This window comes from Somniosus microcephalus, chromosome 8 (genome assembly GCF_052327205.1).
Source record: "Somniosus microcephalus isolate GS21.2 chromosome 8, FLI_Smic_1.0, whole genome shotgun sequence".
NCBI lineage: Eukaryota > Metazoa > Chordata > Chondrichthyes > Squaliformes > Somniosidae > Somniosus > Somniosus microcephalus.
The window spans coordinates 55875675-55903185 of NC_140994.1; the positions used below are offsets into that span (position 1 = coordinate 55875675).

Here is a 27511-nt window from a genome sequence, read left to right on the forward strand (position 1 = left end):
ATTTCAGTCTGTGACATCACCTGTTGCTGGGTGGCCCTTAATTGGCCTGCTGAGCCCGCTGGGCGAGCTCAACAAGGTCAATCAAGGGAAAATCGCGTCGATTGGCCAGACGTCGATAGAGGCGGGACTAAAACCAGAAAGTTGTAGTCCCGCCTCCTTCCCGACTGCTGAATGAAAATCCAGCCCAAAGGGCTCGAATTTCCCAGGGCCGTGGAGGCAGGAATGGAGGCGTGTGGGGTGTTAAAATTGCAGAATCGGGGGGCACGAACCCTTCCAGCCCCCAACCCGCCTCCCAGGAGGCAGGTACCTGACCTGTGCTGGGAGCCGCCTCCCTGAGGCAGGAAGGGGATTAGTGCCAATTAACTGCCTGTTAACAGGTAGTTAACAGGCAGTTTTTGGCCTAATCCCTATTTTTAGCCCTGAAGTGTGGGTTTCCCGACGGCTCCAAACCACACCAAGTTAGCGAGGCGGACCGTCGGGCTGAAGGGCTTGGAGGGTTCGAAATGTCCGGTGTTCAGGTGAGTGATGGGTGCATGAGTGCAGAGGTAAGTGTGTTTGGTGTGTGTAAAGTGTTTAAATAAGTTTTACTTACGTTTACTTACTAATGCAGGCTTCCTTCCTTCAGGTCTCGGGAGTCCCTCATCTCACCAGCAGAGAAAGCAGAATGGCCGCGAGCTGTCAAAAGTTGCAGCCTCTGCTTTCTGTTCTGGAGAGATTCCTAACTGAGTCTGTGGAGAAGGACTCAAGTTAGAAGTCAGATTGTAAGTGTTTGACACCTTCACAGAGCTGTCAAACACTGATATTTCATCTGTCAAAAGCTCTTGACAGATGAAATGTCAATCCCTGACGTCACCTGTAACTGGCTGTCCCTTAATTGGCCTATTGAGCCCACTGGGCGGGCTCAACAAGGTCAATCAAGGGAAAATCACGTGCGTTGGCCACAATTCGATGGAGGCGGGACTGCAACCCAAAAAGTGGGAGTCCCGCCTCCATTGACAAAATCCAGCCCAAAGTATTTGTTTAATTTCTCTACCATTTCCTTATTCCCCATTATAATTTCTCCTGTCTCAGTCTGTAAGGGACCCACATTTACTTTTGCGAATCTTTTCCTTTTTACATACCTATAGAAGCTTTTACAGTATGTTTTTATGTCTCTTGCTAGTTTACTCTCATATTCTATTTTCCCTTTCTTTATCAATTTCTTGGTCCTCCTTTGCTGAATTCTAAAATCCTCCCATTCTTCAGGCTTACTGCTCTTTTTGGCAACATTATAAGCCACTTTCTTTGATCTAATACTATCTTTAACTTCTTTTGTTAGCCACGGTTGGACCACTTTTCCTGTGGGGTTTTTGTGCCTTAAAGGAATGTATATTTGTTGTAAATGATATATTAATTCTTTAAATGCTAGTCATTGCTTGTCTACCGTCATACCTTTTAATGTAGCTTCCCAGTCTACCTTAGCCAAGCTTCCCCTCATACCTACGTAGTTTGTCTTGTTTCGATTTAAGACCCCAGTTTCGGATTTAAGACCCCAGTTTCGGATTTAAGACCCCAGTTTCGGATTTAAGTAAATCATTTTCAAACTTAATATAAAATTCTATCATATTATGGTCACTCTTCTCTAAGGGCCCCTTTACTACGAGGTTATTAATGAACCCTTTCTCATTGCACACTACTAGATCTAAAATAGCCTGTTCCCTAGTTGGTTCCTCAACATACTGATCTGGAAAACTATCTTGTATACATTCCATGAATTCGTCCTCCACACTATTGCTGCAAATTTGGTTTGCCCAGTCTATATATAGATTAAAGTCCCCTATGATTACTGTATTACCCTTGTTACATGCACCTCCACTTTCCTGATTTGCACTCTGCCCTGCATTACAACTACTGTTTGGGGGCCTATAAACAACTCCCACCATGTTTTCTGCCCATTGCTGTTTCTTAGCTCCACCCAAACTGATTCTACTTATTGATTTTCGGAGCCAAGATCCTTTCTCTCTACTGTCTTTATCCCATCCTTTATTATCAGGGCTGCCTCTCCTCCTTTTCCATTTTGCCTATCTCTTCTAAAAGTTAAGTATCCTGGAATATTTAGTTCCCAACCTTGGTCACTTTGCAACCACGTCTCCATAATGGCTATTAGATCAAACCTATTCATTTTTATCTGCGCTATTAATTCATCTATTTTGTTGTGAATGCTTCAGACATTCAGTTATAGTGCGGTCAGCTTTGACTTTTTTCTATTTTTCCTAATGTCAACTTTGTCACTGATGCCTTATTACTTTTGTTACTCTCTCTGTCCCTTCCTGGCCCACTCTGCTTATTTTTACCCAAAACTCTGTTCTGCTCTAGACCCTTGACATTTCTCCTGCTGCTTTTAAATTTGCTGTTTCCTGAATCCTCCCACCCCACCTTCATTAGTTTAAAGCCCTGTCTACTGCCCTAGTTATTCGATTTGCCAGGACACTGGTCCCAGCCCGGTTCAAGTGGAGCCTGTCCCAACGGAACAGCTCCCTCTTTCCCCAGTAGTGGAGCCAGTGCCCCATGAAGCAAAACCCCTGTCTCCCACACCACTCTTTCAGCCACGCATTTAACCTTCTAATCTGCTTATCCCTATGCCAATTGATGTGTGGCTCAGGTAACAATCCAGAGATTATTACCTTTGAAGTTCTGCTTTTTAATTTGGACTCCAACTCCTCAAACTCTCTCAGCAGAACATAATTCCTAGTATTACCTATGTCATTGGTTCCTACGTGTATCACGACAACTGGATCCTCCCCTTCTCACTCCGAGATTTTCTCAGCCGCGAGGATATGTCTTTAACCCTGGGACCGGGCAGGCAACAGAACCTTTGGAACTCCCACTCGTGGCTGCAGAGAACAGTATCTATCCCTCTGAATATACTGTCCCCTACCACAACTACATTCCCTTTCACTTCCCCCACTTGAATGGCCTCCTGCACCATGGTGCCATGGTCAGTTTGCTCATCCATCCTGCAGGCTTCGCCCTCATCCACACAGGCAGCAAGAACCTCATACTTGTTGGATAAGGACAAATGCCGAGGCTCCTCCAGCATTTCACCTGGAGTCCCCTTACCTGCCTGTTAAATTCCGCTCTGTGCTCTGCAGAACTGTTTACTTTTATACTCTAGGAAGCTCATCCAAATTACAAGTGTTGATTCAGCTCCCCTGCTCCCTGTGATTAGCACCTATTCAAGTCAAACACTTACAGCTGACTGACAGTTAACTGTCACTGGCAGGCAGCTTCTGTTAACTACAGTTTTTAAGTTCTAAGTTTAAATCAAAATGTTAAACTAAATTTCACTATTTACAGCTTCTACTTACCCAATACTTACCAGAAATTCCCACTCTTTCCAAATTCCCAAATGAAATACTGTGGCGGAGACCACATAGGGACAGTAACACAATTCACTATGTACAGCCAATGTTGTTATCGCTCCACGTTATGTACAGAACTTGGTTGGGTTATCGGGGCAGGGTCCCTTTAAGAGTAGTCGATTGTGTGATGACGTCATAGCCCTGCGACGAGGCCGAGTCCCTCAGTCCATGCGGAGAGTTAATAAAGCTAACACGCGTTTTTCTTTGCTGCTATGAAAGTCTCGCAGTCTGTTTATTTCCAGCGGCTCCTACATTGGTGACCCCGTTTCTCTTTTGGACGTTTCCAAAGACTTTATCCTAGATGGCGACGAACGCCGTTTCTCTCAAATTACCGGAGTTTTGGGAACGGCAGGCTGCCACTTGGTTCGCCCAGGCCGAGGCTCAGTTTGCTCTCCGGGACATCACCGCGGATGACACGAAGTATTATTATGTCGTCTCTGCTCTCGGCAGCTCCACCGCTGCCAGAGTCGTGAGCCTGCTCGAGGATCCCCCGGAGCACCACAAATTTGCGACGCTGAGAACACACCTCCTAGAGACTTTTGGACTAACTGAACCCGAGCGTGCACGCCAGCTTCTCTCTCTACCCGGGTTTGGCGACTCCAAGCCCTCAGAACTGATGGACCACATGATAATCCTCCTGGGCAAGCACAAGCCGTGCTTCCTCTTCAGAGAACTGTTCCTACAACAGCTGCCAGGGCAGGTACGGTCGGCTTTAGCCAACTCTCATATTAGTGATTTCCGCGCCCTGGCCAAGGAGGCAGACAAATTTTTCTCCGCCGGGCAACAGTACTGCGCGGCCATGCAGGGCCCTGTCCCCACTGCCACAGCCCAACAGCGGCAGCCCCCAAGCATGTGCTTCTAACACGTGCAGCTTTACCGCGTCAGGAAACGCGAAGGCCCACTCATTAGCTGCCATGGCTGTCAGCCGTTCAGGTAGTCTGTTATTCATTATGGACACTGACTCTGGACGTCGTTTCCTCTGCGACACGGGTGCCCAGGTGTGCGTCCTGCCCGCGTCAACCGTAGACATACAGGGGGGGGAACCATGGCCCCGCCCTCGAAGCCGCCAACGGCAGTTCCATCCGTACTTTCGGGAAACGGAGCATGGCGCTGTGTTTTGGCAGGCAGCGTTTCACTTGGGACTTTGTTACAGCGAAAGTGTCCACCCCACTTCTCGGTGCTGACTTCCTCTGCGCCAATGGCCTTTTGGTGGACGTCAAGAACCGACGTCTCGTCAACGCTGAGACTTTCAGTTCGCTCCCATGTTCGCTCAGTGGTTCCGGCACGACGAAGTTGTCCAGCGCACTCTCGGCCTCCGACGAGTTTTCCCGCCTCCTCGCCGGGTTCCCGGACCTCACAAAGCCCACTTTCTCGTTCACCGCCACCAAGCATGGGGTAGACCACCACATCCCGACCACTGGTCCGCCTGTCTACGCCCGCACGCAGCGCCTCGACCCGGGGAAACTTGCTATCGCTAAAGCCGAGTTCAACACGATGGAGCGCCTTGGCATCATTCGCCGGTCGAACAGTCCGTGGGCCTCGCCCCTCCACATCGCACTGAAACCAGGCGGCGGTTGGCGCCCGTGCGGCGATTACCGGCGCCTCAACAACGCTACGACCCCCGACCACTACCCGATTCCACACATCCATCCAGGACTTTTCCGCCCACCTGGCCGGGAAAGATGTTTTCTCTAAAGTGGACCTCGTTCGGGGTTACCACCAGGTCCCCGTTCGGCCGCAGGACGTCCCGAAAACCGCGGTGATCACCCCGTTCGGGCTGTTCGAATTCCTCCGCATGCCATTCGGTCTCAAAAACGCCGCTCAGGCTTTTCAACGCCTAATGGACACCGTGTTACGAGACCTGCCATTCCTGTTCGTCTACCTGGACGACATTCTCATCACCAGCGCCTCCAGGACGGAGCATGTGTCCCACCTCCGGACTCTCTTCGAATGCCTCAGCCAGCACGGCCTAATCATCAATCCAGCCAAGTGCCAGTTCGGGCTGTCCTCGATCGACTTTCTCGGGCACCGCATCACGAAGGACAGGGCGGTGCCACTGCCGTCGAAAGTGGAGGCCGTGAAGGATTTTCCACGACCCCTCACCATGAGGGTCCTGCAGGAGTTTTTGGGCATGGTGAACTTTTATCATCGCTTCGTTCCCCGGGCAGCTCAGCTTAAGCGGCCCCTTTACGAGGCCCTCAAAGGCAAGCCCGCCAAGCTCGCCGTCAACTGGTCCGAGGAGATGGCCAATTCTTTTACGGACATGAAAAGGGCCCTGGTTAATGCGACCATGCTGGCGCATCCGTTGCCCGATGCACCAATCGCTCTCACCACTGACGCTTCGGACTATGCTGTCGGCGCCGTCCACGAACAGTGGGTCAACGGCACCTGGCAGCCGCTCGCCTTCTTCAACCGGCAGCTCCGCCCCAACGAGCGGAAGTACAGCACCTTCGATCGCGAGCTTCTCGGCCTCTACCTCGCCGTCCGACACTTCCGTTTCCTGCTGGAGGCCCGCCCGTTCACGGCGTTCGTGGACCACAAGCCGTTGACCTTCGCCATGGCCAAAGTTTCCGAACCGTGGTTGGCCCGCCAGCAGCGCCAGCTTTCCTTCGTCTCTGAGTTCACGACGGATATCCAGCATGTGGCTGGGAAAAACAACCCTGTCGCCGACTGTCTCTCCCGGGCCGTCGCCAGCGCCGTACACCTCGGCATCGACTACACCCGCATGGCGGCCGACCACGCCTCCGACCTGGACTTCCAGGCCTACAGGACGGCTGTCACGGGCCTTCAGTTAGCGGACGTCGCGTTTGACAATGCCGGCACCATGCTCCTGTGCGACGTTTCTGCTGGGCAGCCACGCCCCGTCGTGCCCGACGGGTGGAGACGGTAGGTTTTCGACACCGTCCATAGCCTTTCCCACCCGGGCAGGAAGCCGTCACAGAAGCTGGTGGCGGCTAAGTTCGTCTGGCACGGGCTCAAGAAGGACTTTCGCGACTGGGCCAAAACCTGCGTGGTATGCCAGTGCTCGAAAGTGCATCGCCATACTAAGGCCCCGTTGGCGCCTTTCGCGGTGCCCGAGAGGCGATTCGACCATGTTAACGTGGACATGGTGGGGCCCCTGCCGCCCTCCCGTGGGTTCACCCACCTCCTCACGATGGTCGACAGAACCACCCGATGGCCGGAAGCCGTCCCGCTGTCGTCAACAACGTACACCGATGTGGCTCGGGCGTTCATAAACACTTGGGTTGCCCGGTTCGGCGCCCCATCTGACGGTTCGGCGCCCCATCTGACGTCTCCTCCGACCGGGGGCCCCAGTTCACGTCGGAGCTCTGGAATGCTGTCGCCCAAGGCCTCGGGTTGAGACTCCATCACACCACCGCATATCACCCTCAGGCTAACGGGCTGTGCGAACGGTTTCATCGCTCCATGAAGGCCACGCTCCGGGCCAGCCTCCGGGACGACAGTTGGATCAACAGACTCCCGTGGGTCATGCTGTGACTCAGGACCGCCCCCAAGGAGGACCTCCAGTCCTCGTCCACCGAGCTCGTCTACGGGCAGCCGCTGCGGGTTCCCAGGGATTTCGTCCCCAACGCCACGGACCCTTGGTCCGCAGCCCGTCAGCGGTCCGCCCTCCTGGACAACGCCAAGGTTTTCACGCCGGTGCCCACGTCGCAGCACGGTCTCCCTCAGTCCCACATTCCGCCCGACCTTCGTGCGGTGGAGTACGTTTTCATCCACCACGACGCCCACCGGGGAGCTCTTCACCCACCCTACGACGGACCATTCCGCGTCCTGGAAGCCGGGGACAAGGCCTTCGTGGTGGATGTTGGCGGTAAGCCGGACTACATTTCCATGGACCGTCTTAAGCGGGCCCACCTGGATCTGGACCGACCCGTTGGGTTGGCTCAGCCCCCGCGGCGGGGCCGACCTCCGGCTTCTGCACCCTCAGTCCACCACTGAGCGCCCGGAGACCCTGCTGCGAACCCCCCGGTCCCCGCCCCGGACTTAAGGAGCCGTTTCGGCTGTGTGATCCGGGCCCCTCAACGACTGACATTGCCAGTTCTAGTGAATTCTGGGGGGACGTATGTGGTGGAGACCACATAGGGACAGTAACACAATTCACTATGTATAGCCAATGTTGTTATCACTCCACGTTATGTACGGAACTTGGTTGGGTTATCGGGGCAGGGTCCCTTTAAGAGTCGTCGATTGTGTGATAATGTCATAGCCCTGCGACGAGGCCGAGTCCCTCAGTCCATGCGGAGAGTTAATAAAGCTAACACGCGCTTTTCTTTGCTGCTATGAAAGTCTCGCAGTCTGTTTATTTCCAGCGGCTCCTACAATACTCTGTTTAAGTGCACTCTGTTTAATTCCGCTCTGTGCAGAGCAAGGGGAGGCGGAGGCTCAGTGGCCATTTGCAAGTCCATTCATTGAGAGCTAGGAGAAGCTAGGAAAAGCACATAAGTACTCCAACATTACACCTCATTACTTGCCCCATGGAAAGGCTCTTGCTGACTCCATTTTGTCCACAGATTTAGGTGTCAGCAGTTTGCAGGTCATTTCTGCAACCTCGGAAGCCACTCTCACCACATTGCTACTCAATATTAGAACATTGAGGGATTGGCCCTCTGATTTCCACTTTACCTGCCATCTACTACATCAGCATGGGTGCCGCTTATAATGTCTCACCTTGGTCCTCAGAATCAGACCATGCTGAGCCCCACTAGCGGCAGCAGCAGCCACACCAGCACAAGCAGCCACAACAGCAGCCTTCTCCTCAACGACCTGATGCTGCACAGGAGAGAGGGGGCCACCACAGTGGTGCAGCGTGTGGAGGCGATGCCCCCAACACAGGGTATACAGGCAGAGGATGAGCTTCCTCAACATAACTGAGCAGCAGTGCTTCAGAAGGCTCAGACTATTGCGTCAGGTCGTCACAGACATTTGCAGCTTGCTGGAACAAGACCTGCTGTCCAGAGGTCCTGGTGGACACTCCTTACCAGTGGCTGTCAAAGTCACAACCCCTCTCAACTTCTTCACCTCAGGCTCCTTTCAGGGATCTGCAGCAGACATTTGCGGCATCTCACAGACGGCCGCCCACAGATGCATCACCCAGGTGACCGATGCCATGTCACAAGTCAGCCAATTATATCAACTTTGCCACTGATGAGGCCTGTGTTACTGAGCGTGCGCTTGGCTTTACGGCTCTGGCTGACTTCCCACAGGTGCAGAGCATCATCGACTGCACACGTGGCCATGAAGGTACCCCATCATCACCCAGGAGTGTTTGTGAACCGCAAGGGCTTCTAATCCCTCAATGTGCAGCTCATCTGCAACCATAAAAAGATCATCATGCATGTGTGCGCCAGATTCTCTGGCAGCTGTCATGACTCTTTCATGCTGGGACAGTCCACTCTCCCTCAGCTCTTCACACCTCCAAACAGACATATCAGCTGGCTGCTTGGAGACAAGGGCTACCACAGAAGACGTGGCTCATGACACCCTTGAGGACGCCAAGCACTGAGGCCAAGGAGCGTTATAATGAGAGGCACATGTCCACCAGATGTGTCATAGAACAAGCAAAAGGCATGCTGAAGATGCGCTTCAGATGCCTTGACAAATCTGAAGAACCCTTTCAGTACGCACCAGCCAGGGTCTCCAGAATCATCGTTGTTTGCTGCACGCTGCACAACATAGTGCAGCAGTGAGGATTGGAGCTGCAGGAGGAGCAAGGTGCAGTGTGCACAGCCTCTTCAGAGGAGGAGGAGGAGCAGATTGAAGATGAGGAGGAGCAGGAAGAGGAAGATGAGGAGGAGCAGGAAGAGGAACCTGAGGTGGAGATGGCACCAGTAGCGGTGCACATTGCTGCCCAGGAGGCCCTCATCATGGCCAGATTTACTTAACTTGCTTCAATGCAGCCACATGGCTTCCACATGCTGTACTAAGATCCCCCACCAACAACACCATAAAGCATCCCTACAATGACCAAGCCATTCCTCTCACCCAAGCTCGAGGTTAAGTAATGTCTCACCATTCACTCCAATTGTCAAAGCCACTTCCAAGGTAGCCAGCAAAAATGGACAAGACTGGAAAGTGGTGCAAAGAAAGACATTTGTGTGTGTCATAAATATAACTGAAACTTAACACTAACATTTTTTCATACACTCATGTGCATATCTGTGTGCATCTACTTTTAAGTCTTTTTTTCTTTTCCGAGTGCTTCTCCGAGGTGCAACCCCTGTGACTTCAGCAGAGGTAGAGGCAGGCTGCTCACTTCCCTGCTGCGACTGGTTAGACACTTTTGGCAACGTCCTCTTGGTTTTGGAGCCTTTGAGGGCACCACCAAGGACTGCTCCTCTTGCAACTGTGCAGGGGCAGACTCAGCCATCGGGATCCGAGGAAGCATGTGGGGCTCTGACTGAGGGGGAGGCAATGGGGGAGAAGTGGGAGCGCTTTGAGAAGAGCCCCCACTTCCATATCCCCTCTTACCATCATCCCTCTCATGGGCCACCCACACTTCCCTGCTAGCAAGGAGTTGGAGAGCACCTTGCTGAGCAGCAGTGGGGCGATGAACACCCAAATCTATGTTTATATCCCTCCTAGAGATGAGGTCTATGAGTGTCTGCCATATGTTGTCCGCAGCTAGCATGTACTCATGTGGCTGGCGTATTTGCTGCTCCATGTTGGTGGCCATCCTTTCCAGGGAAAAGCACATCATTGCCATCGCCTGCAACATGGTGGTGCTCATGTTGGAGATGGACTCCTCCATTCTTTAGAATTTGCAGACATCGTGGCTGCATGAGATCCAGCGCCTCATGCAATTGTTGCTGCCTCCTCCAAGATCACCCTCTTTCTTGATGGCCCCCAAGGCTCAGCATCTGCTTGTAGCTCAGCAGAGCTTGGAACGCCTGCGCCCTCTGGCAAGATGTCTCCACTGCTGTCCCTGTCAACACCATCTGCTCTTGCTCACTTGTGAAGTGTCAGACACCAGGTGATAACTCTACTCTATGGTGCACAGTACCCACCAAGGTGTGCATATCTGTTTTGGGAGCGCTTGGGTCTGCTGACGGTGCACCCTCAGAGGCTAGAGTTTCCTTTGAGGAGTCATCTTCCTACTCCAACTGGACAGTGGGGGCGCCACTTGACGGACCTGTGGGAGAGTAAAGAGATGAATTAGAAGTGTTATAATAAGAATGGATAACGTTACCATTATGCACAGGATGGCATTTCACTGGCTGCTGACATCAGCCACCATATGAGTGACTGCTGTATGCTAAGTGGCTGTATGAGATGTAATTCTGTCACCAGGTTGCTGGGATGTCCCTCTCTCTCCGTCTCTCACTGCCAGCAGCTCTGCTATCTCCAGGGCCCCTTCCTCTGCTGGTGTCAGTTGGGTGAATACTGGAGGGCCATCTGCCACCTACCGGTTCTCTGCTTCTCCTGTGTGTTCTGGGCTCTTTTCTCCTGCAAGGAGGGAAAGAAGAGAACTTTGAGTGAGATTGACGGAATGATTGTAAGGAATGGATGGGTTATATCTGTAGAGGATGATTATGAGGGAGTGGGGTGACAGTGCCAAATGGCCTCCTTCTGTGGTGTTACTTGCTATGATTGCTTTAGGATGAGGGTGAGTGTGAGGGGTGGTTCGTCAGACGGGGATGTGAGTATGTACCTAGAGAGCAAGGGATGGGTGGACATGCAAGGTATGTTGGTGTAAGGAATGATATGCACGAGTAGACTTGGGAAGGCAGAGTGATGGGGATGTGGTGACAGGCACAGAATGTAGGAGAGTGTGGCATTGCACTCACCTTTCCTGACATCATGAGATCGTTTCCTGCACTGGATCCAGCTCCTCCTGACCACATCCCTGATGCTGACCTCCTCTGCTATATCCAGCCAGGCTCTTTTGGAGGTCTCTTGTGCCTATCTACAGGTCAGAGGACCTCCCTGCGTGCTCTCACTGCCGCCTCCAGAGTATGCAGGGATACGTCAGAAAATCGTGGTGCAGCCCTCTGCCTTTGACTATCTATCATTGATAGTTTAGAACAGTACTCAGCCCTTTGTATTTCAGCTTCCACACTCCTCTAGCAACCTTCAAATGAGTTGTGTGCAAGGCTGCTTTAAATATCAGTGCTGTAAACAAGTCATCGATGACGTCATCAGATCCGCTCCATTTAATTGGGCCGGGAAACGAGCATGACTGCTTTAAGTGGGGCCATTAAGTTAAAGTCGCCCTGAAGAACGCGCCGAGCAGAACATCGCGTTCCCAACCCGCTACACAGCACTCACGCAACCGACTCAACTCCACGGTAAAAATTCCGGCCGTCATCTAATAATCTGTTTGTTAATTTCCCCTTTTGTGATTGCAGTATCTGTGATTTTTTTCCCTCCTCTTTTCTTATTCTATTAAAATGCTAGTTCAATTCTTAGTTTTAAGTTTTTAAGTAGTACACGGTTCGAAACACTAACTTGTTTTGTTCTCTCGATAGATGCTGACTAGCCTGCTGCGTATTTTCAGCATTTTCTGCTTTTGCTTCAGATTTCCAGCATTTGCTACTTTTTTCTTTTTATATCCTTAGGTTGCTTGGAAGTATTTCCAGAAATTTACTCAACATTAACGAGCAAGACCATTATAATCATTTGCATTTTCACTTTCCAGCCAAAGTTTCCAAATGTCTTTTAGCTCTGTGATTATTTCTCTATACAGTATATACAATCCAAGGTTTTCCTCTATTATACTTCTGCCTTAATGCTTCAGCCATTAAGTACCAGACATTTAAAAAAGCATATCTTACAATTTCATAGTTCATACTGAACATAGGATCAGCAAGAAAAAGTTGCAAGTGCTTTCCTGCTAAGTGATTAGCATTTAATGGAGACATCTGTGCTTCACTTAAAATGGATTGCTAATGAATCAAAAGCTCAAATAAAAGTACTGATATGTATCATATCCTTCTTAAAAAAGTCAAATTAAATTAGTTTTAGTGAAATGAATACCAGCAGAGTTATGAATGAAATGATTTGTACCCTCATCTACCAGACTCGTTATCAATACTTGTTTCTGTGCCAGTTTAACAGCATGACAATGCTATGTTTCCTTCTTATTGCTTTCATAGTGACAGTGTCTCCTTCTCGTTAACCTCGAATACGTCATTCTCTCTCTTCCTGTCTACGTCACTCTAGCAAAACTTCAATGAGCAAATAGAGCATCACACCTTTAGATCTCGTTTTAGTTTAAAACCAATAAACAAAATCATGCAACAAAAGAAGAACGGCAAGTCGCAGTTATATAATCGTTATATATTTACAGTAGAAAGTCCATTATCTAACTCATGGAGTAATCAAAATAATGAAGTCAATGACTCTAAGAACTAAACTAATCCATTACAAATAATTTTCAAATATAGTGTTTCTGCTTTCCTTTTTGAATTTATCATCCTAGTGGGAGCAAATTTCTGCAAATTTCAAACTGATTTTGCTCTCTTTCAGGAGTTTCAAATGAGCTGATTTCTACTTTTAGGAGGAAACTCCAATTAGACTCCTGATTTAAATAGAACACCCTTTTTATATCACAGAAAAGAATTGCCGAGACTTCTTGGATTTGAATTAACTAACTGTTCAAATTTAAACAGGAAGTGCCTGTTATATACTAACGGAATCAATCACAAAGCACTGCTTAAGTTTGAATTATTTCTCTATCCAGCTAGTAACTGATAAAATTTGCAACATTGTATTAAACTGCTTATATACTACAAAAAATAGCTCCTAACTTTTGGCACACTGGCCAATACCTGCAATAACAAATTATTTTAATCACTACTGCATGCTGTCGTCCAAAGATTAGGGATTTTTAATTTTAGATAAGTGTTTATAAAGCACTCAATTTATTTCTCAATTAAGAGTTATTCGGTCCACATGAATGTAAGGTTTTTAGCTCTATTATGTACATAATCTTAAGGTGACATCTTCAATGTGCCCTATTTAAAATTGACCACAGTAAGCTTTCACAAAAAAGCCCAAATAGACTGTATTTGAATTACCTTTTCTACAGGTGTGTAATCAGGTGTGGAACTAATGAATTCCTCTACAATTAGCTGCAGCAATCCTTTTCTTTTTGCTGCTTCAGCTTCCTTCTTATCTTTTGCAGTAACCAGATCAAGCATATCCAAAGCTAATTGCACAAAGATTAACTTGAGAGAGGCCAGCTTCTTCATTAGAGGCAAACTTAAATTTGTCATCTGAAAATAAGCATTAGACAAATACTTTTAAGAACAAAACAGAATGCAACCTTTTTAAAGTCAGGCAATGTGAATAATATTAAGTTTAAAGTAACTATTAATTTAAATCTGAATCCTTTGCATATTCATAGTAAAAGAAATAAAGAACTTGTATTTATGATAGTTTATGATATCTGCCTCTGTTTACCATGTCATGAGTAAAATTGACACATCTACAGTTTTCTTGGCTGGTATGGAGAGAATATAATAACATGAAAAGGCATATTAAGAAAGGATATTTGATTTATAAAGCCTGTTTTTTTTCTACAAAGCACGTACAATCTATCTTCTTGAAGGCCAGCTGGCATGGTTTATACTTAGATTTGCTTTATCATTCTAAATGAGAGATTCAATATCGTCGTTTCGGTATCATGGTTCATTTTGTGTCATGCTGACCCTAAAACACCAGTGCTTTTCTATACAACTTGAGACTGAGAGTGGGAGAAGGGTCATAGAGGAGGTGATATAATGGCCTTTTAGCTAAGCTAAAAGCAAGATCATTGTACAGTGAGTTTGGAGACGAAGAAGGTAGGCATCTGAAGAGTTGAACTGGCTGTAACGTGTGCATTCTCCGTGACCGATCTTATCTCGATGATTGTCCGTGAGTATGTTCAGGTTAATTTAACCTTTAATAAATCTACAAACCTTTGACTGTGTGTGAATTCATTCTTGGCATACAGGCACAAGACTGTGGCCTTTGTGTGTAATATTATAAAAATTAACATTCCTACCAAGTCCTTTCTAAAGATCCTGCAACTTGGAATATTTAGCTCCCAGTCATGCCCAAGTTGTAGCCAGATCTCTGTAATGGCTACTATCATACCCTTTAAGCTGAATTTGTGTTTTTAACTCACCTGTTTTATCTCTTATGTGGCATGCATTTGTGTACAGAGCGCTTATCTGGGTAACTGTCCCCACCCTGCCCATATGTCCTGCTGGTCTTTTTCTCACTTTTTTACCTACTGTGTGGATTTTCCTCTCCCAGCCCCTTAAATAGTTTAAATCTTTTTTCACTGCCCTAGTTATCATTTCTGCAAGGACATGGGTGACTCTCTGGTTTAGGTGAAGGCCATCATATTAGTGATGCAGTCATTAAGATTAAGAGTGCTCATATAGCATATTGCTTGGTAACAAAAACTACTATGTATTATATGCTGTAGATTCCATTTATACTGATCATTTGGCCAGATCTCAAGTTGAGCATTTTAAGCAGCTGATCACTATATTAAAAGGTAACCTGCTAGCAAGATCAGCTGTACTGCAGAACTAATTTATCAACTAATACACCAGCTCAAAGTTTCACCCAGGCACCAGCCTGACCTGCCACAACCCTAAGATGGGTCATTTTAGATGGATACCTTCTATGTAAACTATTTGACGGCAAAATTGGTCTTACATTAGATTATTGCAAGCTTCCCAGCTATGTAGGTGAGCACTAAAAGAAATATGTGCTCATCTCCAGAAGTCCACTTGGCAGCTCCACTGAGATCAATGTTGGGAATATAAAGGTCAAATAGATTGTCTCTGCAAAGCTTGAAGTGATAGAGTTTATATTGATGAAATAGTCTTCTAAAATAACCCATCTTAGGTCTGTAGCGGATTAAACTGGTACAGAGGGAAGCTCTGAGCTAGCCCATCAGTTGATAAATTAGTTGTGCAACAAACAATACTAAATTGGCTTATGACTGGCTAACTGGCATGCCGACACAACAGGAGCAGCACTAAATTGATCAGTATAACCAATTTGTGCTGATCAGAGCAAATGGCAGAAAAAAACAAAACCATATGTAATTTGGTTTTGGAAACTGTGGCTTGAGCACTATAGTGCTGAGTCGGCAATCATGTGCCTCAGGAGAGGAGGTGCATAGAAGATGCGCTGAATTAAGAGAGCAGATCCTGCATCAATTTATTATTGGGTTACAATTCAATGCTTAGTGAGCTTGAAACATTGGTGCCCATTGTGTGCTCTAGTGTCATTAAGGCCACATTTGATGCAGAAATATCCAAATAAATACCTAGCATTATTCAGCAAGACTTATCTGGATTTGCTCCTTTTTCCTTGTGCATGCATTTGGAATGGAAGCAAGGGAGACTCCATGGCCGGAATCTTACCGGCGCTGCGAGTGCGAGTTTGGAGGTGGGTCTGCTGTCAAAATGGCAGTGATTGACAGCGGGGCGGAAGTCCGCTCTGAAGCCGCCTCCTTGTTAATTTCCCAAGTGCCGGCTCTGCCTGCAGATTGCAAACCCGTCACGAAGCGATGGTTCAGGCAATTGAGATACTTAAGAAGCTGCTTAAAGTTATTTAAGCAGCATTTTACCAGGTCCTAACGAGTTTTCCATGTTTTTTACGAGGTTCCTGGTGCTCGGGGATCATGTCAGGTAAGTCTGTCGGGTTCTCAATGACTTTCCATTGCTGTGAATAGTTGACAGCTGCAAAAGTGGTATAAAAGCTACCATTTCACAGCTGTTTAATTTCCAATCTTAGAAGCTGGAGCCTTCAGGATTTGGAATACACTTTTCAGCTTTATGGAGGTTTGAAGTGTTTGGAGCAAACTCTCTATCCAGTGTTATCTCCTTGGAGCAACCTCTCTCACCATTGACAGATCGCTTCTGTCATCTCAACTTCAGCTGCCATCTATTCCATCAGCATCGGTGCCCTTGTAAAAATCTCACCTTGGACCTCTGAATCCCTCCAAGATCAGCCCTAACACCAACATCACCAGCCCCGCCAACATTATACCAGCAAGGTCTAATTTCAATGTGAGGCCTAGGATTCCCGCCTGCAGCTGGCCAGTTTGAGAGGCTGACTGGCTGCTGGCGGGTAGGCCTCAGTTGTGAGGGGTCGGTCTGGGGAGGGATTGCGGTGGGGGGAGGGAGGGTTAGTGATCGGGCTGAGGGGGTCAGCGATCGGGGGTGAGGGGGCTCGGCGATCGGCAGACAAGTGGGGAATTCTGGATCGGGGGGTATCGGAGATTGCGGAGGGGGTTGTCAGCCAGGGATCACGGGGGTGGGAGGGTGCGGAGGATCAGGGATGGCCTCATCATCATCGTTCGGGTGGTGGGGGAGGAGTGTTGAGGGAGTGGGGAGGCCTGGGAATGTGATTGGAGGCGTCGTGGGGGGGTTTCCGATTGCATGGGGTAGGTATGGTCAGGACCCTGGCTCCAGGAGGTAGGTATAAATCCACTTACCTCCTGGATGCAGCAGTACCCACCTTGGTTTAACTGCGGTGTTTCATGAATTGTGTGAAATCCATCCCCAGGCAGTTAAAAACAAAATGGAGGGGGAAAAAGAGGCTTCCAGCCTCATTACAATATTTAAATTGATGTTCTGCCCCTTGGGAGTGGGTTGGCTGCCTGTTCCCTGTCCCGCCCCCATGCCGCCCCTGGAAAACTGGAAGTGGGCGGGTTGGAGGTGGGATCAGGTTGGGATTCACATTTTTAACAATTTAACTGCCCCCACGCTCCAAACCCACTTATTTTTGGTTGGGAAAATTCCAGCCAAAGACACATTGGCCCAGATTTTGCTGTCGAAGGGCATCTAACGGCATCTGCCATTAGTTAAACTTACCCTTGCACGTTTAGGCTTTTATATTTTTTCCGTGGCAAGTTGCTGAAAGTGCGAGCTGATAATGTCGCAGCGAGGGAAACAGGGCATCTGGGACCTGAGTGAACAGGACAAGCAACTGTGTATTTCCTTAACCAATCAGATTGTGAAATAAACAGCGCAAGGACTAAGAAGGAAGTGTAAATTAGAGTTTGTGAATTCAATGTCAAATCCGGTACAGAAAGAGAAATAAAGTAAGGGAAAGAAAGATTGGAATAAGGAGAGATAAAAGAGACAGAAAGGAAAAGTAGAATTTTTTTTTTAAATTTTTCCTTTTTAAAATCTCCAAATTAAAAGCTGGAATGAGAATTCACACTTGTGTGCTAGGGAGGTTGATTGGCTGTAATTAACACTTATCACGTCGTTAAAAGGGTACTTAGACTTGAAATGACGAGACTTAACTTTCTGTGCTGAGTTTAGTTCGTATCTACCGCGCAAATACAGCAACTTCACACTATTCAATGCATTTCAATAGTGAGCCAGACTGCGAGATGCCATTTTCACGAAAGTAACAGTGGAGTGGCGCAACTCGGACAACAACTTTTGGATATTCGCCTTTAACCGTGCATCTGTCTCTCGCCTGAAGTTGCTGAAACATTTGCACATTAATAATAGCGAGCGCCATTATCCTCGCCATTATTTTGAAAGCAAAATCTAGCCCTATAATTCGTCTTCTGAACCCTGTTACAGCCTGAATTTCATTCCAAAGCTGTTTTATTTTGTATATGATATATGACAGCTATGTTAGTTGAAAACCTATGAATGCTTAGAGTGCAGTCAGATTTACCAGGGCTGCCAGTCCAAAAGTGCAACAGTCAACTGAAGATGGCAATTATGTTATCCCATGTCAGAACAAAACAGGAAGGGGAGATGAAAGATTTCTCACATTATGCAATATGAAGTACCAGTCACATAGTGACAACTTTGCTATAAATCCAGTGAATGCTACATAATCTTTGTTGTGGATGACATTCTTTCTGAATATACAATTTTAAGTTAAATAAAGATCTGTCATTGAAAATCTGTTGTTTTTTACCGCTTTAATTGGCAACAAGCTCATCAAGTCACTGAAAGCCTCTTCTTCAATCAAAATGGCCTTTTGTATTAGTACGTATGCATCTAACAGATGACCGTGCTTTATCTCCTCTTCTTTGCTGTGTTTAGCAAGCATGCTTTAGGAAAAGAAAGTCACAGTAAAGCAGTGTCCAGATCTAAATAAAATCCTTGATCTAATGCTAAAGCTTCCATTTTTCTTTCTCCTCTCCCCAAAAGAGAAATAAAAAAAATGAGTGTGCAATCTTCAGTGGCATGGTCATATAAATTTAGAGATTACTCTTTCAAAAATAAAGACAATTGTGAGTAATTATTTTTCAGACCTGCATTCTACATACATTCAAGTTTTGGAAGTATATAAACAGCTGCATTAAAAAGTTGCATGTAAGTGAACATACATTAGAACACCAACATGTTCTGCCATCATGTCCACTGATTCTTCTCTGTATCCATATTGCAGCATAATATTTGCGAACTGTTCCATTTTAGCACAAGCTGAAAACAGATTTTCCATATTCGCAGGTTTCTTTAGATTAGAATCGCCTAAAGCTTTCATGGACTCTATTTCAATGGACATCAACCTACAATAGAAAAACTACTTTAATAAATAATATACATAATAGATATCTAATAGGTCTTGCTTTGAAAAAAAATACATATGACTGGCGAAAAAAAGGAATTCTAATGGGTACACAAATAGGCATTCTAACAACTTAAAGCTAGAATCAAGTAACAGTTTAACAAACATATTGGGGGTAACTTGACCTTCACTGCTTGAGAAGTAAAGTGGTGGAGGGGAGCGGTCGCCTCCATTACAGAACCTGCTGGTTATCAATTGCACAATACCGGGTGATCCGCTCCACCAGATTACCACCCAAGGCGCGACGGTGTAAATTAAAAAAAAACATTTTTTTATTCATTGATGGGATGTGGGCGTCGCTGGCTGGCTAGGCCTGCATTTAGTGCCCATCCCTAATTGCCCTTGAGAAGATGGTGGTGAGCCGCCTTCTTGAACCGCTGCAGTCCATATGGTGTAGGTACACCCACAATGATGTTAGGAAGGGAGTTCCAGGATTTTGGCCCAGCGACAGTGAAGGAACGGCGATACAGGTCCAAGTCAGGATGGTGTGTGGCTTGGAGGGGAACTTGTAGGTGGTGATGTTCCCATGCGTCTGCTGCCCTTGTCCTTCTAAGTGGTAGAGGTCGCGGGTTTGGAAGGTGCTGTTGAAGGAGCTTTGGCGAGTTGCTGCAGTGCATTTTGTAGATGGTACACACTGCAGCCACAGTGCGCCGGTGGTGGAGGGAGTGAATGTTGAAGGTGGTGGATGGAGTGCCAATCAAGCGGGCTGCTTTATCCTGAACGGTGTCGAGCTTCTTGAGTGTTGTTGGAGCTGCACTCATCCAGGCAAGTGGAGAGTATTCCATCACACTCCTGACTTGTGCCTTGTAGATGGTGGAAAGGCTTTGGGGAGTCAGCAGGTGAGACACTCGCCGCAGAATTCCCAGCCTCTGGCCTGCTCTTGTAGCCACAGTATTTATATGGCTGGTCCAGTTCAGTTTCTGATCAATGGTAACCCCCAGGATGTTGATAGTGGGGGATTCAGCGATGGTAATGCCATTGAATGTCATGGGGAGATGGTTATTGCCTGGCACTTGTGTGGTGCGAATGTTACTTGCCACTTGTCAGCCCAAGTCTGAATGTTGTCCAGGTCTTGCTGCATATGGACACGGACTGCGTCAGTATCTGACGAGTTTCGAATGGTGCTGAACAGTGTGTAATCATCAGCGAACATCCCGACTTCTGACCTTATGATGGAGGGAAGGTCATTGATGAAACAGTTGAAGATGGTTGGGCCTAGGACACTGCCCTGAGGAACTCCTGCAGTCATGTCATGTGATTGAGATGAATGACCTCCAACAACCACAGCCAACTTCCTTTGTGCTAGGTATGATTCCAACCAATGGAGAGTTTTCCCCTTGATTCCCATTGACTTCAGTTTTGCTAGGGCTCCTTGATGCCACACTCGATCAAATGCTGCCTTGATGTCAAGGGCAGTCACTCTCACCTCACCTCTTGAGTTCAGCTCTTTTGTCCATGTTTGGACCAAGGCTGTAATGAGGTCAGGAGCTGAGTGGCCCTGGCGGAACCCAAACTGGGCATCAGTTAGCAGGTTATTGCTGAGTAAGTGCCGCTTGATAGCACTGTCGACGACACCTTCCATCACTTTGCTGATGATTGAGAGTAGACTGATGGGACGGTAATTGGCCGGGTCGGATTTGTCCTGCTTTTTGTAGACAGGACATACTTGGGCAATTTTCCACATTGCCGGGTAGATGCCAGTGTTGTAGCTGTACTGGAACAGCTTGGCTAGGGGCGCAGCTAGTTCTGGAGCACAAGTCTTCAGTACTGTTGCCGGAATGTTGTCAGGGCCCATAGCCTTTGCAGTATCCAGTGTCTTCAGCCGTTTCTTGACATCACGTAGAGTGAATTGAATGGGCTGAAGACTGGCATCTGTGATGCTGGGGACCTCAGGAGGAGGCCAAGATGGATCATCCACTCGGCACTTCTGGCTGAAGATAGTTGTAAATGCTTCAGCCTTGTCTTTTGCACTCACGTGCTGGGCTCCACCATCATTGAGGATGGGGATATTTTTGGAGCCTCCTCCTCCTGTTAACTGTTTAATTGTCCACCACCACTCACTACTGGATGTGGCAGGACTGCAGAGCTTTGATTTGATCCGATGGTTGTGAGATCGCTTAGCTCTGTCTATTGCATGTTGCTTCCGTTGTTTGGCATGCAAGTAGTCCTGTGTTGTAGCCTCATCAGGTTGACACCTCTAATTGTGTGCCGAATGTACCAGGAAACAAAATTGGGTCTCAATTATAGATCAGCTAACAACAGTAAAGCAAGCTGGATGCAATATAACGTGGATAAATGCGAGGTTATCCACTTTGGTGTCAAAAACAGGAAGGTAGATTATTATCTGAATGGCAATAGATTGGGAGAAGGGGAAGTGCAAGAGACCTGGGTGGTCTTGTGCACCACTGAAGGTAAGCATGCAGGTGCAGCAGGCGGTTAAGAAGGCAAATGGTATGTTGGCCTTCGTAGCGAGAGGGTTTTAGTACAGGAACAAGGATGTCTTGCTGCAGTTGTACAGGGCCTTGGTGAGACCACACCTTGAGTATTGTGTGCAGTTTTGGTCGCCTTATCTGCGGAAGACTGTTCTTGCCATGGAAGGAGTTCAGCGAAGATTCACCAGGCCGATACCTGGGATGGCAGGAATAACGTATGAGGAGAGATTGGGTCGATTGGGCTTATACTCGCTGGAGTTTAGAAGAATGAGAGGGGATCTCACTGAAACTTATAAAATTCTGACAGGACTGGACAGACTAGATGCAGGAACGATGTTCCCGATGGTCGGGGAGTCCAGAACCAGGGGTCACAGTCTAAGGATAAGGGGTAAGCCATTTAGGACAGAAATTAGGAGGAATTTCTTCACCCAGAGAGTGGTGAACCTGTGGAATTCTCTACCACAGAAGGCAGTAGAGGCCAATTCATTAAATATATTCAAGAAGGAGTTGGATATATTTTTTAAGGCTAAAGGGATCAAGGGATATGGGGAGAAAGCAGGGACAGGGTACTGAATTTGGATGATCAGCCATGATCGCATTGCATGGCGGAGCAGGCTCGAGGGGCCAAATGGCCTACTCCTGCTCCTATCTTCTATGTTTCTATGTTTCACCTTTCTTAAGTAAACAGAGATTTTGGCGCCAAAAATCTGCAGGGGCTCTAATCGTCACCTGCGATTGTTATGATGGAAGGCCAGCAGAACCCGCCGAAACCCAGATGCGCCAGCTCGCTGCCTTTTGCAGAATTTTCTGGCATGCCTTGTAAGAGGCAGAACTACTACCTACCCTTCATAAGATATATGTCATTCAGGTTGTCGGAGCTGGGAGCAGGACCCCCTTAAGCTGAGAGTTCTTGGCTCCCTTGCTCATTCAGGCACGTTTTAGCACGGGATGCTAATATGCAAGTGAGATGAGGTGTGCTGCCCTCCAGATGAGAAGTTTCTCCATTTGTGGGGTCCAGACCAGGCAAGCAGCCTAAACAGATATGGCTGGAGTCTAGCGAGAATACCTGGGTAAGCAGCAAATTTTTCTGCTGCATGGCAAGTCAGTGCCAGAGATGCATCTACTGACATCATGCTAATTAGGTGCCCTCCCACTGACCCCACAAGCACCAGTGGGGATCAGTGCTGGAGGGCATCAGCAAGTGTGATCCCACCTGTTACACTGGAATCGTGTCCTGAGGATTTTCAGGGTCTTTATATTTACCTGTTGCTATATATGTAAAAATTTTACCTTTTTTCTATTAAATTAAAAAATACAGTCAAATTTGAATTAAAATGAATGGTTGAGAAACAGTGGGAAGCAAGCCTGCAGTTTCTTGGTATGTGTTCCTGGTGGAGTGGGCATTTTGAAAATTGGATCTCTTGTGTTGCAATTCCTTAACTGTCTGGCACTGTCCCCAACTCCTTCCAAACTACTATTAGCACTCCCCATCTCAAGAAACCCACCCCAAAAACCTCCACTTTCATCGACTACCACCCTATCTCAAACCTTCCCTTCCTCTCCAAAGACACGTACCATGTTATTGCCTTGCAACTACGCTCCTGCCTTTCTCACCAAGCAAGCAGGAAGCTGGGCCTGCTTGAAATCAGCAGTAAAGTTGCTGAATCATGAGGTGGCAGCTCCCAGCCATCAGTATACAAGGTGATATCAAATTCTGGTCAGATTGTTAGAGACCAGTGTCGAGCAGAGGTGTGCTGTTTTACCACAAAGGAAGGAAGTAGGCAAATTTAAAAAAAATTACCTTGGGCTGTTTTCGTGGGCTTCGGTGACTGGTTACACAATGCCACTAGCAGATGCCAAGCAACAGGCTGCCTGAATGAGTTTCAGTGGAGAAAGATTTCATGCAATTGAGTGGCCTAAAGGAGGCGGGGGTGGGGGTCCTGGAGGCAGGGTGAATTCATAAAAATGTTTTGATGGCCCTTTTTTTAAACTAGATTTGTTTTTATAAATTGGCACTGGTGCTTGACTGTATGGCCGCAAAATTCCCATACTTAGCTCTGACAGTTACAGCCGGTTTCTGGAAAAAAATAGCGCCTGCCTCACTTCTGCTGACTTCTGGCACAGGCCGCTCTGGTCGCCATCTTGAGAAGGGTGATAGCACAGCCTTTGCGTGCGTGCAACAGAAGAATTCAAATGAGGCAGATTGTGACATCTATCAGCGTGTAACGCTGATTTGACGCATGACCTATCATTTTAGACGTCATCGCACCACTTTACATCCTCTCCTAAGCACGCACAGCTGAACGTGCGTTCAACTGCATGAGGGGCACCCCAACAGTGCTACTTAAAGGGACACAATGCAACTTTGAGGCAAGTTGCTTTTTGGTTTAATACTGGTTTCTGTACAGTTTATTTGAACAGTGCTCTGGTGTAAGACATTTAAAAAATTGGGAAAGTGTGCAGGGAGTGCTGCTGGACATTGGGAAAGTGTTGGCTCTTAAAGAAAGGCCTCTGACTATACCACTTGCTCTCAGTCATGGGGGCTCTATTTGCAGTCACCCTCATGCTACAATATGACAGGGAGATGGAGCAGAAGCAGCAAAGACAAGCTGTTCATAGAGGCCCAACGAGTAAGGAGGCATTGTGGGATCTGGTTCTGGGGAATGAGGTGGGTCAAGTGGAGCAAGTGTCAGCAGGGGAACTTTTAGGGAACAGTGTTCATAGTATCATAAGGTTTAGATTAGCTATGGAAAAAGGCATGGCCGGAATTTTGCCTAAATCGGTGGGTCCGGTGTGAGTGGTGGCCATAGCGGGTCGCGATCCTGCTGCTGGCTCCATCCCACTGCTGAAAATTACTTTCCCTTAATAGGGACTATTAAGCCCGCCCTGTGCGTTACCCGGCCCACTTAAATGGTGCATGTCTGATGATGTCATTCATGACGCATTTACAGGCGGGATCTTTAAAGGGACCATGGCCACATTAGATTTGAATGTCAATCTAACATAGTGCTGTCAGTGTACTACAGCATTGGAGTGCTGCAAACACTGACAATGACTGCACAGAGGCAGAGGGCTGCACCCAAGTTCTCCGATGACTCCCTCCCTTATGGAGGGAGTCAGAGCACGAGAGAGGTCCTCTTCCCTTCCAATGGGTGAAAGAGGCCTCCCCAGGAGACCAAATAGCCTGGTTGCAGATTGCAGAGGAGGTCACAAGCAGGGATGTGTTCAGGAGGACCTGGGTACACTGCCGCAAACGTATCAATGATCTCATTAGATCAGGTGTGGTGCATTGAGCATTGTGTGAGACTAGTGGTACAGTTGGTGGGATTATGGCATTTGAAGATGCCTTCACTCACTTTGCCCACTCGAGTGAGGTCATTAAACTTCTTCAGGTCCAGGGGGCAACACTGGTGGCACTGACGGCTTCATTATTTCCTCCTACTGCCTTCTTATTGTGTGCCTGGAAGGCCTCCTGCCCCCTGCAGGTCCAGGAGCTGTCTCCTCCTGTACACCCACTGCACCAAGACCTCAATGCTGCATCGGAGAACCAAGGTGCATGCTCTCTCCCCTGTTGAGACATATTTATTTGACTAGCTCCACCAAGAATGAGTAGCTCCACCAAGAATGAGGTCCTTCTGATTCAGAACACTTTCCCTTTAAGAAGTGTAGAACAGCATGTGACTCTGCATGCAACCTGTAAATGGAGAGCAGACTACACAGGATAAAGGCTTGAGCGCTGAGCCAACCAGCAGTCGATTAGCACTGAGCTCAGCGCTCCAATTATTATAATGAGGAGACAGGATGAATTTTGCATGCTGCTTCCACTACTTTCAACGGGCGCGGGCAGATCGCATATTCTCGGCACCCATTTTCCAGCCTAATTGAATTTTGCCCCCTAAATATCAGAGTCCAAAGTCCATATATTCAGCAAAATTTTGTGTTCCTAGAATTTTATTTTTTGATTACATCATTTGAAGAATTTTCTGTTTATAGAAATCAGTACAACTGAAAAACGAGCAACCCACAGCGTAATCCTCAGTAACATTGCTCTGATATTGTTAGAGCAGTTCCCTTCAAAGTCACAGAAATTCTGTAACACTATCTTTTGTCATTTACAGACTTTACCTGGCTTCCATTGAAGTAATCATGAATTTAAGAACTGAAAGTCGATTAGGTCTCTCCTCTAAAGTAGTCTGGAATGCTGCAATGCCCTGTTTTAAGATGTTGCAAACCTAGAAATATAATAATGCAGATTCTTACATATGTCATATTATTAAAAAAACTTATAAACAACGAAATAAAATACTAATTTAATATGATTAGTGTAGCATACCCTTAACCATAATTTTCACTTTTACTCTTGAGGTTCAATACAGTGATAGACTTAATAATAAATTTAACACATGTCTTTGTTGAACATCTTAAGAACAGGGCGAGAATGCTCCAGGGCAGAAAGTTGAGGGATATCAGGGAGTGTTTGTTTTTAAACCAACAAGTTAATATGGTGTATGAACAGAAAATGCTGGAAATACTCAGCAGGTCAGGCAGCATCTGTGGAGAGAGAATCAGAGGGTTTCTCTCTCCACAGATGCTGCATGATCTGCTGAGTATTTCCAGCATTTTCTGTTTATAGTTCAGATTTTCAGCATCCTCAGTATTTTGCCTTTTGTATTAGATTAATATGGTGGATGGTTATTTAACGGTGTTCAATTGATGTGATCATTTATTGGTCCTTCAATATTTTGTTATTTCTGGCACTAAAAAAAGTCACACCTAATGTTGCTCAGGTGCAAAAGAATGAATTTCAGGTTGTTAGATTTAAAATACTTTAACTAATTGTATAATGTTAACTTTGTCCATTTGCTGCCAAGTAATCACACTCCATTATCATCTTTTTGCTGTTTGTTATATTATTAATTGAAGTTTAAGTGAGGTGATACTTGGAGAGCGACCATAATCATCACAGTGACGCATCTAGACATACTGGAATTTAGCCAGTGATGTCAGAACAGAACTGATTGGAAAATGATACCCTTGGCTAAAACAATGCATAAGCTATATTTTGCAGAAGATAAGATGAACCTCCATGTGGTTGTGTAAATGTTTATAAATTAATAGATATTTGGCAGTGGATCAAGGGCCCTAACTCCAAGGAAAGAAAGGAAGCCCTAGGTGAGGTTATAATACAGGTTAATGCTAAATGTGCTGGACATGTGCTTAATTTTCCAAACAGCTCTGAGAGCTCAATGTACAGAAATTGTAGAGAGGTTGCAGTCATCAACACTGGACAGTCAAGAGTGGTCGACGTAGTGATGTGGTCAACTTAGGAATGCCAGAATTGAAGTCCTTCTATTAGCTTTGCACTGAAAAGTGTAGCAGTGCACAGCAAAAGCTGACAGAAATGTGGCACTGACTTTTGTCTTTGTTCTGCCTCATTCTTCCTTCAGTTTATACGATCAAGCTTCCCACGAATCACCACTAAAAAGCCGTCTCCCCTTATACAGGTACAGCTTGGCTTTAAGAAGCATCAGGGCTGCCGGATATCCCCCCCCACCCCCCTACCCACACGCCCCCCCCCCTCAAAATGGTGAGCAGTGAGATTCATGCTGGTAGCTTACCTGCCAAATTTAAATAAGGCCCAACCATCAAAATCATCAAATGGTGAAATTGCTCAATATACTGGCCACCTAATAAATACTCTAAACCAAGATCAAGACTGTAGTCTGCTCATCCAGTGCTGTGACATTAGTACCAACTAATTACCACAGCACTGGAGGAGGAAAGTACATGGAGGAGTGACTGGAGATTTGAAGCCTGATTGATTTACTGCTGTGAACAAGTCGTACCTGACCATTTAACTACTCTGATTGATTGATTTACTTCTTTGAACAATCATTGGAGCAAATTAAGGCTTGGGTTCAATATAGAGTACCACAATAGTCAAGAGATGTTGTAGCTTGATATTACAGGGAGATAATGGCAAAGCCTGAGAGAATGGATTTAGAGGTGTGAGATATCCAGTTTGGGACTATAAGCGGTTGACTTCCTAGAAGATGGAATAAAAACAAAAACTGCTGGAAATACACATTAAGTACAATTCCTGCAACA

General features: G+C 46.8%; 1 protein-coding gene across 2 annotated transcripts in view; it reads right to left on the reverse strand.

Moving 5' to 3' along the window:
- Positions 1-27511, reverse strand: part of cfap46 (cilia and flagella associated protein 46) — a 575305-nt gene that overhangs the window by 251186 nt on the left and 296608 nt on the right. For both annotated transcript variants that reach the window (XM_085994743.1, XM_085994742.1), the window contains 4 exons: positions 25529-25635; positions 18730-18912; positions 18315-18450; positions 13439-13636 (listed from right to left, as the gene is read on the reverse strand). In XM_085994743.1, coding sequence (XP_085850869.1) covers positions 13439-13636; positions 18315-18450; positions 18730-18912; positions 25529-25635 — 624 coding nt within the window. The remainder of the gene's footprint in view (positions 1-13438; positions 13637-18314; positions 18451-18729; positions 18913-25528; positions 25636-27511) is intronic.